The sequence below is a fragment of the Typopeltis vanoorti genome, chromosome 24, assembly GCF_054136105.1.
Source record: "Typopeltis vanoorti isolate ZY-2024b chromosome 24, IOZ_Tvanoo_1.0, whole genome shotgun sequence".
NCBI lineage: Eukaryota > Metazoa > Arthropoda > Arachnida > Uropygi > Thelyphonidae > Typopeltis > Typopeltis vanoorti.
Genome location: NC_143572.1, coordinates 64,381,209 through 64,392,246, shown reverse-complemented (window position 1 = coordinate 64,392,246; position 11,038 = coordinate 64,381,209). Strand labels below are relative to the sequence as shown.

The 11,038-nt window shown below is 34.5% G+C and overlaps 1 protein-coding gene across 1 annotated transcript; it reads left to right on the top strand.

The window, feature by feature from the left end:
- The first annotated feature begins 2,315 nt into the window (after positions 1-2,315).
- LOC150093321 (acetylcholinesterase-like) lies at positions 2,316-10,547 on the top strand. Its single transcript, XM_090413647.1, has 4 exons — positions 2,316-2,396; positions 5,181-6,716; positions 8,700-8,878; positions 9,787-10,547. The coding sequence occupies exons 2-4, from the start codon at positions 5,224-5,226 to the stop codon at positions 9,807-9,809; spliced, it is 1,695 nt and encodes a 564-aa protein (XP_090269773.1). The 5' UTR covers positions 2,316-2,396; positions 5,181-5,223; the 3' UTR covers positions 9,810-10,547.
- The last annotated feature ends 491 nt before the right edge of the window (positions 10,548-11,038 follow it).

Below are 11,038 nucleotides of genomic sequence, written 5' to 3'. Positions count from 1 at the left end.
TACTTCTTTCGGGAGCAACCAAAGGTTACTTGAATGTCATTAGTACATAACGAGAGACCTTGGTTGTTACGTCATACTAGACACTCCGACAATCCATCCACTTCCTGCAGTTACTTTGTGTACGCCACTCCTCCTTTGGGAATAAAATGTTTTTATCTCAAACAGGGGCGGCTCGTCCATAGGCACTGCGGCATCCCCAATTTTTCTCGATATATAAATATATTTATTAATTTATTTATATTTGCTTGTAATATTTAATTTTATCATCGACGATCCTATACAATTCTATTCTTTTGTATAAAAAATAATAAAAATCCGTCTTGTAGCACAATGGGCGAAGGACGCTAGCGGCACTGTGTTTACCACAGTGTCATATTGCTACGCGTACTGACATACGCACGTCATAGTGAGATGCGAGCTATTAGCGTAATGTGGCACTGTCCGTCGCGCAGTTCCACTGTTGTTTATATGAGTTTGCGCCAGTAGTAGTGTTCGTATTGCTTATTATCGTGTTTAATTCGTCTCTTTAAATATTTGGACATTACAATTTAAATATTTAATTGTAATGATCAAAAATTGTAATTCCATTCCTTTAATTACAATTAAAGAAATGGATTTTTTTAAGTAATTTTGAATTTTACCAAACTGTATAATTTTATCGATAATAAACAATATTTTTTCATGTTTCATTTTTTTTTCTTAATTTTTACCATAATTTTGATATTTTATCCAAACACGTATACACTGCTTACAGTGTGTATGTATATTTCGAAAGTTGCAGCACCCCCACAATTTCAAACCACGAGCCGCCACTGATCCCAAAATAAATAAATAAATAATAACAGAAAAAATAAGTCTAGAAAGTATTGGGAACAAAGTTTATGATAAAATATATTACTATTAAAAGAAATAAACTAGGTATCAGAGTCAAATCCGTGTCAATGTCCTATGGCCGCTGGCACATTTGTTTTCCATGCACAAAGTCAGTTCACTTATCAAATGGTGTCAAACAACGATCCAGCTGAGTGAAGGCTTGAAGTGGCTTGAACATTTTCTGGTCTATGGACAGGGTGTCTGAGTACTTTCACACTCAATCCATCCACGGCATTAATGTGTGCTGTAGGATTCAGAGTAAAAAAAAAAGTGTGCTCTTGGGATGTTTTGAATGTAATGTGGGAGGATCGTTACACCATACCACATCTGTCTGAGAAGGACTAATTCTGCTTCCGTTCAAACTGCCCATCAAATGTTTCTGGTTTACTTAATCGGTCTCGATACAGCATTTTTTCAACCAAAGATATCATTGTTTCTTCAATGACCCATGATGATGTTTTCAACAATGTCTGGAGTCATTGTCCAAGTTCCATAGAGCAGTATGAAATAGCAGGGAAACGCAGTTGTTTGCAAAGAATAAAAAGGCAATCTGAAAATCTTATTCGATGGCAACTCGTATTTGTAAAATGTTATTTGGGAATAGTATTTATCCATTCACAGAAAATAATGACTTATTTATTTTTACTCAAAACCAAACTTAGCGAAAAGTTTGTAAACTGCTGTACATATTTATTACAACAATGGGATTCTTTATTAAGGTAGGACTAATAGTCAGGATGGACTTGAAACAAATTAATATATACGCAGGATCATTATTACTTACTACAGAAATGTGATTGATTCTCCAACACACTTTCCTCGGACACGGTGTTTTAATTATCCTATTTACGTTACGTCAGGGCTTCCAAGGACGGGTCTTTTGGTGCTTACACAGTTACTTGTTACTATTGTTTGAATGAAAGGAGAGAAAAAAATAACATGAAGCTCGCTGGTGATGTAAGTATGAAAACTGTGATCTTCGTCAAAGGAATCTGCTTATCGTATTCTTTGAAAACGAATGTTCCAGCAGGCAATGGGTTATAGACAAGAACATACGTGTAATGGTTAGATATTTCTATTTAGTATATGTATTTTATCCTAATGTTCGTTACAATTACTCTTTATTTATTTAATAACAAAAATTTTCTGGTTGGAAGCGTAGCAAGCCATGCAGAAGTGCTAATTATATACCAGTTGTATTCCCAGGCGAAGAGTGGCGCATACAGTCTAACTGGAGGGGTGGATCGAGGGTGGGAGTTTCTATTAAGACGTAGCAGCGAAGGTCTGTCGTAATGCAGTGATGACGTATGGATAACCCTTGGTTGCTCTTGACCGAAAGTAATCGTTCTTTAATATCATCAGTAAGCAACTGAAGATATCCAATTGCTTACTAATGATGCAAAGCTGGGAGGAGTTATAACCCATAAGTCAAGATTTGTTATCAGGGAACGTGCACTTAATTCGTTCTTATCGTCGAAGGAAACATCAGTGTGGTCTAGACCCGGCAGTGTGTCGAAGGCATTGTAAGTGTTGAATTTTTTTTCTGAATCCTAGAAATTAGACCAATACTTAGAGAGGTTTTATTATTATTATTATTATTATTATTATTATTATTATTATTATTATTATTATTAGCCTAGGTGCAATCGTATTAAAATTAATAAATAAAATATTTAAATCCCGGCGAATAACAAGTTCAGGTAATCCTCGTATAACGCGGTACTTACACAACGCGGTTTCAATATAAGACGGTCTACAAACTGTAGTAACCCTTTATCTTTTCATATCTTTTTCAACGCGCGACTTAAAAATCAAGTTTGATCTTCGTTAAATTTGCGTCTGTCCGTATCGCGCATGCAAAGATGGATAGATTTTTTTTTTTTGAGAAGCCTTCTCCAACAATTGAAATGATGGATGCACCAAACCATACTAAAATATACATTAAATAGAAGAACGAAATAAGTAGCGAATTTAAATTAGGAAAAATACCCTTTAGCACGCATGTACGTCAATTGTTTATCGTATAAAGTATTTATTGTTGAAAATTGTCTTCGTTTTCTGCCAGGAAAGAGCATTAAAAATCATAAGTGTGTTAATCGCAAGCTGAGCACTCCATTTTTTGGTGAGTTACATACAATATGTAATGCTTTTTTATAGTCATGGCCACTTAGAGCGTTGTTTATATAATCTTAAAAAAAAAAAACGATTTCGGAATCTAACTCTGCTTTTTCTATGTGATCTGAGTCTCGCATAACGCGAGACTCAGATCACATAGAAAAAGACAGCTAACGCATGACCACATTTCGGGTCACATTGTGGTAGACATATATTAATTACTCATTGTAAACATTGTGTAATCATCACTGTTGATATTTTAATAATATCTGTTGTAAATATAATACATAGTACGTCAAAATTATCTTAACAAAATTATCTTATATATGGAATAAACAATTTTTGTATTTTAAATTATATTTCAAAATTATTTTTTTCATTTTACAATGTTTTTTTTGTTTATAAAATATAATAAAAAAATTAAAATAAATAAAATATAAAATAAAATTTAAATGTTCATTCCGTATAAGTGTTAACATTAATTTCACATACCCTGCATATAAGCAATATGTAATTGTATATAGCAAACAAGCTGTAAACAGTAAAATTTTACTTAACTTTCAATGTCATGTACACAAGATTACAACGTAGATGCATGTAGCTTATGTTTTATGTCCTGGATGCAGACATCTACATATATGCAGTATATGTACTATATATATATATATACTATATATACAGACTCTAAAAATACCTTCGACCACTCGCCCGAAGTAAATTTATATACGCTATTTATTTTTATTTTCGATATATTTTATTTATATACGCTCGACAACTCGCCCGTAAGTATATTTATTTAACTAAATAAATAAAATCGTGATCTTAAGAGATTTCTTCTAGAAATCTAGTGTACTAGAAGAAATCATCAAGCTATTCAAGCATGTGCCCCCCCCCCCTTTGAACTGTTTTTCATTGTTTACGAGGAATGTTCAAAGTTTATACAGCATTTTTCCCATTTGTTTTCTAATTCTTCTTGTGGCTATAGCCCAAATCGAGCCTTGGATTCCTGGATTTGTTGCCTCTAACTTTGTCCGCATACTACCTTATTTCTACAGTTTAGACATTGCAAATGATGTTGCTGTCTTGAGTAGTGGTATCTGTCCATCTTCTTCTTCCATTTCGTTTTGGTGTTCTACCAATAATTTTACTATTCTTTGTCTTCTGTAATTTTCTATGCGAAAGAAAAATTCAACCCACTGAAACGTTTTAGAACTTGATTATACTGGATATTGTGAGTTCTTTATTATGAGTATTAGTTTTTAAATTTAAGTTGAGATAACTCATGATTGTATCTATCCTCCAGAGAGACCCTGACGCATTCAATGAGCAAAATATTTTTCTAAGGATGTTCCTTTCAAAAGTTGAAACTATAAATATCTTTTCAACAAATATCAAAAATCATTACGAAATATGTTCTCTCCTTCTTAATTCATATCACTGGCTTACGTGCTAGATCACACTTGCAGGCCTGACAACATGAGCGTATGTTGTGATCTACATCGGCCACTCTAGCTGTGGATTAAAAGTTAGAAAAAAGAACACGTTAGAGATGCTAAGCATAAAAGAAAAGAAAGATCTTGTCTGTCCTGCCATACCTCATCCACTAACTATATAGTAAACTGGGATATTTCCATTATACTGTATTTGGAAATAAACTTTTATCCGGACTTCTAAAAGAATTCGTTACAGTTTTCCATTCATACAGGAATCAAGACTTAATATCAAATGATCTCTAGAAAGATCTCATCAAAACCTTTAATATCTCGGATTTCAGTTTCTTCAGTAATTACTTCCAGTCTTCCCATGATAACAGCTAACGCATAGCACGTGATTTTGATAGTGTTTTAGGATGAATCAATTTATCCTCTTTCGTAAAGGTTGCAACGTCCAGACATCTTTGCTGTTGTCAATTTTTCATATACTTTTGTGCTTTATTTGAATCATGGTGAATCAAATAGTTTTAGTATAAGTATTAGTTTTTAAATTTAAAAAAATCTTTTAATTCCTATGTTTTTTATTAGTCGTAAAATATTTAAGAACAACTGGTACAGTCGATTGTCTTTTATATATGTACAGACAAATTCACAGAACATAATCCTACCCCATTTTGATGGTATCATTATTGAATCTCTTTAATATTTCATATACTATTCAAAAACAATTAGTATATCTCATTAATTTTCTTATTACAGATTCTACATATTTAGATCCGTCAACGCAAATCACTTCTTAATTATGACCTTCACATACACACTTATAATCATAGCACTGGCGACCTGTTTGTGGAAGGAAGACATCACATGCACCGTGACTCACCCAATTCTCCACACCAAACAAGGACCAGTTAAAGGCACAACTGTTCCAACACCAAATGAAAAATCAGTGAATGCTTTTCTTGGTATACCATATGCCAAACCTCCCGTAGGCAACTTACGATTCCGTCCACCAGAACCTGCTGCACCATGGACTGAAATATTACAAGCGAATAAGTGGCCAAATGCCTGCTTGGAAGTATCAAACCGGGAGAGTACTGACAATATCGGATACCTCAAAGACCTTTTTGTTCCAAACGATCCTAATGAAGACTGCCTAAAGCTTAACATATGGGTTCCACACCCTCGACCTCAGAAGGCAGCAGTTATGATCTGGATTTACGGAGGCGGATTTGCTACTGGGTCATCTGATCTCTTTATCTATAATCCCAAGGTTCTAGTTTCAGAAGAAAATGTTATTGTGGTGACATTCAACTACAGAATTGGTTCTTTGGGATTTCTGTATTTTGGGCTTCCTGGTGCACCAGGGAACATGGGATTACTTGACCAGAATTTGGCCATTCGATGGGTTAAGGAAAATATAGCAGATTACGGAGGGGATCCTGAACGCATAACATTGTTTGGGGAAAGTGCAGGAAGTGTAAGTGTGAGTTATCATCTGTTGTCTCCATTGAGTCGAAATCTGTTTAATTGGGGTATAATGCAGAGTGGAAGTGTAAATATTGCTTTGAAGGAACATAACAAGACAGCGGCTATAGAGTTTGGTTTGAAATTTGCGAAATTGGTTAATTGCCCGCATGACAAGAATCGCCTGGAAGATGTCCTCGAATGTCTGCGTACCAAAGACGCAAAATATTTAGTGGAACAAGAGGGAACTCTCCAGACTCCGTACCGTCCTGTAATTGATGGAGTTTTTATTGAAGATGATCCAGAAATATTACTGAAGACTAAGAATTTCAAGAATACCAGTATTCTACTTGGAACTAACTTGAATGAAGGTAACGATATTCTCCCTACATCCTTCCCTGAAATATTCAAATTGATTGAAAATCTTACCATCACGTATGATGAGTTCATAACAACGCTAAAGACACTTATGCCGTATAGTGAAGAGGCAGTTGTCCAAGCCATCATACAGGAGTATACAGATTGGGTTAAGGCTGACTACATCGGTGGACTTGATCAACTTATAGGTGATCGTAGTTACGTCTGCCCTACCCAGCAATTTGCTCGAAGTTTTGCCAGTGCACAAAATGACGTGTATCTCTATAGTCTTGAGCACCAGTCACCCTTTTCTATTAATGGGTGGGGCTTAAAATGGATGGGCGTACCTCACGGTGTTGATATCGGTTATGTGTTTGGATTATTTCTGGATGTAATTTTACATGGAAGGCCAGAAGAAATTATGCTTTCTCGTCGCATAATGAGACGATGGACAAATTTTGCAAGAACAGGGTAAGATTGTCTTTAACATTATTGCTCATTGTTTGTCTGATTATATAATAATCCATATTTTCTACAACTAGTGAAAAGTAATTTCTAAAGTATTTTTTGATATTTGTCTTGCTATTTTAGTGTTTTCATCCACACTAGTTCAGAGAATAATAATTGTTAAATGATTTATTATAATTTTTATCTTAAACAATTCATTACTTTGAATTATTTAAATACTTATATAGCATATGTCGAAGAATCGAATCCATCAGTATTTGATCGCGTTCCTCCATTTCATTCTTGTCTGAGTTTTGAATATTTCGAGGAATTGAAAAATTCCCGTATGGTTCGATGTAACCTTCATCATTCATTATTTTATGATTATAAAGGAGGTTTTATAGAAATAGTAGTAAGAGTAAACAGTTCTTTTCTTTGTAGGCTCCGTACCTCAGTGGTTTGGAAATTGCCTTTGTTCGGAAACCTTAGGTATGAATTCCGTTAGGACGCCAAGAACAATGACCAGTGCTCTTTTTCCATTTCAAAGTGAGGTCACTGGTCTTAGATGGAGGTGGCACTGTTTTCTGCTCCCTGAAACCAAGTTTCAGGGATATTTTCTTTGGTTTATTTTGTCAATATAGTTTCCTCCTAAATCTTGCAGTAGTTCTTCATATAATCTTCGTCTTGTTTCTACACATGAGTAAAACTGTCATTGTGGACTGTTGTCGTTGTTATGCTCCACCGAGTCGTTTTCGACTCCTGGTGATTCCATGAACATATGTTCTCCATTCAGATCTCTCCCTGGCCATATCTTTCAGAATTTCCAGTAGCATTCCAGTTGATTCTAGTCATTAATGACTAGATTTCTATAAAACTCGACTACTTGTTCTTCTCTTTCTTGTCTGATATAATTCCAATATTTATAATTTTGTCTTCTTTTCCCTTCCACAACTTGAGATGAATTAAAAATAAAAACAAGCTGTTTTTCATTTCTTAGGTCAATGTCTAATAATGAGAATCAGATAAAAGAAAATCCATTGGAATAGCTCAAAGAAACGAATCATATTTAAAATTTACGTAGAAAATAATACAGAAGTAAACTCTTATAGAAGTGATTCTAGCTGTCACATAAAATAAATTTTTCCTGGACTTTAATCAGAGAGTTCTCTAATTAGTCGAACTTTGGCACAGACACAAAGGATTTTCCTTTGTATCTTCTGGGAACACTTGATTTAAAATCACCTCACTTCAAAAAATGTACTATAGATTCACACTCTTACAGAGAAATGTTCATGTGTACAAAATAAACTCCGTGTAATATCTTCCCAAATTCTTCAGAATGATTTGCAGCCATGAACTGAGCTACTTGTGACTGCTAAGCATGGAGAGTGGCTACCTACTGTATTCCAAAAAGTTAGTTGAAACTAAAAGAGAGCCTGTCTAGCTCAGTGGAAGTGGCGTTTGCATTCCACAGCGCTTGACTGCATGAAGGAGGACTTGGGTTCAAATCTAGTCGCCGACTAGAGGAACATTTTCTAGCCCTGTTTTCGAACGGTTTTCGATTTGGTTGATCTCTGGCACGTGCAAGCGGTTGTTTTGTCCCTGAGACGCGATGCTTTCGTCCCGTAAACGAAGAAAAACGACCGTCGAACCCGCACTATTTGCATGGATTAAAAATATTGTATTAGGATTAGGGACCACGAGATGACGGCACTTGTTGACCGTCTCTTCACTGAGTGATGCTTAATTCGTGATAACCTTGGACCAGCTATCTCTGATTGGCTAGCAGTGGAGATTGAACTGCCCACTCAATCTCATAGGTGAGATAGGGCTAAAATGGCCTCGCGTACTCCCTATAAGGAGAACAAAAGGCGTTAGCTGATTATTTTAAAAGCGTTAACCATACTCCTATTGGGAAATAAAATCATTACAAGAGGTGTTTATTTATAACTAACATTTTACATTAAAAAGATGACCATATTTATTATTTGTTATTCTCTTTTCTAGCAACCCAAATCTCTCACCAGATGGCACTGAAGAAAGTGAAAAATGGCCTGTTTACACACCGGCGGAAAGAAAATATCTAATATTCGATAAGCCAGAATCGTCATCAATTGGTAGAGCACAGCGCGCCAAGCGATGTGCATTCTGGGAGCAGTACATACCATACTTGTTAAAATGGACAGGTTAGTAGATCATAAATCGCTTAAATTTTATCATTTCATATAAAATTAATTAGTTAAATGCTAGTTAATCTGTGGATAGTAAATAATATCTGCATTGTTGGGTGCAATACTATTTAAAGATGCACAATATTGTTAGAAATTATGTTGCTTCTACCAATGAAAGATTTTTGTAAACCTAGTTCATTGATATCGTGGACTAAGAATTTTATTTAAATTTTTTATATTTTTATTTACAATTTAAATAGTTCGGAAACTCTGAAATTCTACTTTAGTGATGAAAGACTGGAGACCACTGATATGAGAGTCCTGAGAAATATTAGGTGACTGAAAAGATGGCATCACTGGCCATATCATATTAAAAACTTAGGAGGTTAGGAAAGAACTTGACATTCTTAGCATTCAGGAATGTGCTAACAGAGGTAATCTCAGGTGGAATGGACACTGTAACCGAATGAGAGAGGAAAGATTAGCAAAACAAGTGTTCTTTACCATGTCGGCAGGAAAAAGACCCAGAAGAAGACCAAGATGTAGATGGATTGATGCAGTAAAAGTGCCTTAGACGATAGAAATATAAGATATAATAATATAGGAATGTTTACAGATAGCAGGCTAATTCTGGAGGAAAATTGATAGAGGAAGTTAGTAATGATGTAACTTTTCGTGTCGTACTATCATAAGATCCTATACATTCTCTGAGGGTATACGTCTGGAATTTGATGATGATGATGATGAGAATATTGATGAAACAGTTGCCTATGTGAAGGTAAATCTCGTTCATTCACGTTATGCACGGGCTAAGGATTTTTTGTTATTTACCATTTACATAGTTCGGAAACTATATAATAGCTATATATAATAATATGATTTCTAATAACTTATTTCTGATATTCTATCTGTTTATATTACAGAAAAGTCGAAATCTTGTGAATGAAGAAATACAAAGGAAATGTTAATGCAACGAATTTACAGGTGAAGCTGAATTACTGTCGTATTTTCCCACAGATGTAGTTAGTTGAAGAAATTTCTTGCATATTTGATATGAATTTGGGTTCAGGTTCATATATTATGTGCTTAGTTTATTTATGTTCTTACGTTAGCCTAAGAACAATTAGACAGGCCACCTTTTCGACTTTTTAGTAGTTAAGTGAGAGTGTCATGAGAAGAATCCATGGGATTAGATTTAGATAAGTATACCTCTGATATTACTGTATTAGTGTAATAGGAGAAGTGCATTGCAGCTTCTTCTGGGGTGCGGGGGCGGGGGGAGTTGGAGTCTCCTGCAGAACAATGAGAGCCAGTCATGTGTATTATTTAGTTTCATTATCAATAATAAACAAAATATAAATCGGCTAATGTCTTTTATTCACCGAAGGTAGTTGTTTATTTTGCTTTATTTTAATTCTAAAGTATTGTTATTTTTCAGGTGATTCTGACTCACAATAGGATGTAAATTTACAGTACGATTAGCTACTTTTTTGTTATTCAATTTTATTTATTTATATTTTACTTAAGCTAGAAATTCTGCTCTAGAGACCAAATATCTGGCCACTTCCAAGACTCTAATAAATCAAAGCAAAGCAGTGATATCACACCAGGTGATGAGAGATTCAACTACTCAATTTGTTGTAGCTATTTCGAAGTTATAGTAATAAATGTGCATTGAATTATTTTTTCCCCTTTTATTTTAGCACTTTTTGTATCATTGTCACATTGGCGTATGCGATATACATTTGTGAATATTTTGGTAATTTACACTTTATCTTGAAATAGATATGAATTATTTTCCTATCCCGAAACAAATTCCGAAGAGATCCATTTGATGCATTATCGAAACTATAACTGTGCTTGCTAATGGTTAACTATTTTTGCAATAATTACGCCATCCTTTCCGAATCAAACTTTCACCAAAATCACAGTAATAATGCGCATAATTGTGATAAAAACACTTTCCATACCATACGCATTACATATCATATTAAAACTCGATGCATATTTTGATATGAAGAAATTAAATGTAGGATAAAATGCTACCCAAATTTCGAACATATTGAAAAAATATAGATTATGTATTCGAAACGTGCACCTTCTATATCAAGGACCTGCAAAGTGTGAAAACCAGCAGATTCAAATATAGGAAGCAACACGGAACTATGCATTCTT

Bases quoted from the DNA above. Each gene is read 5' to 3' on its own strand.
- LOC150093321 (XM_090413647.1), top strand. From the start codon at position 5,224: ATGACCTTCACATACACACTTATAATCATAGCACTGGCGACCTGTTTG. The intron at 6,717-8,699 runs GTAAGATTGTCT...TCTCTTTTCTAG, and splicing joins ACAAATTTTGCAAGAACAGG to CAACCCAAATCTCTCACCAG. The intron at 8,879-9,786 runs GTTAGTAGATCA...TTTATATTACAG, and splicing joins ATACTTGTTAAAATGGACAG to AAAAGTCGAAATCTTGTGAA.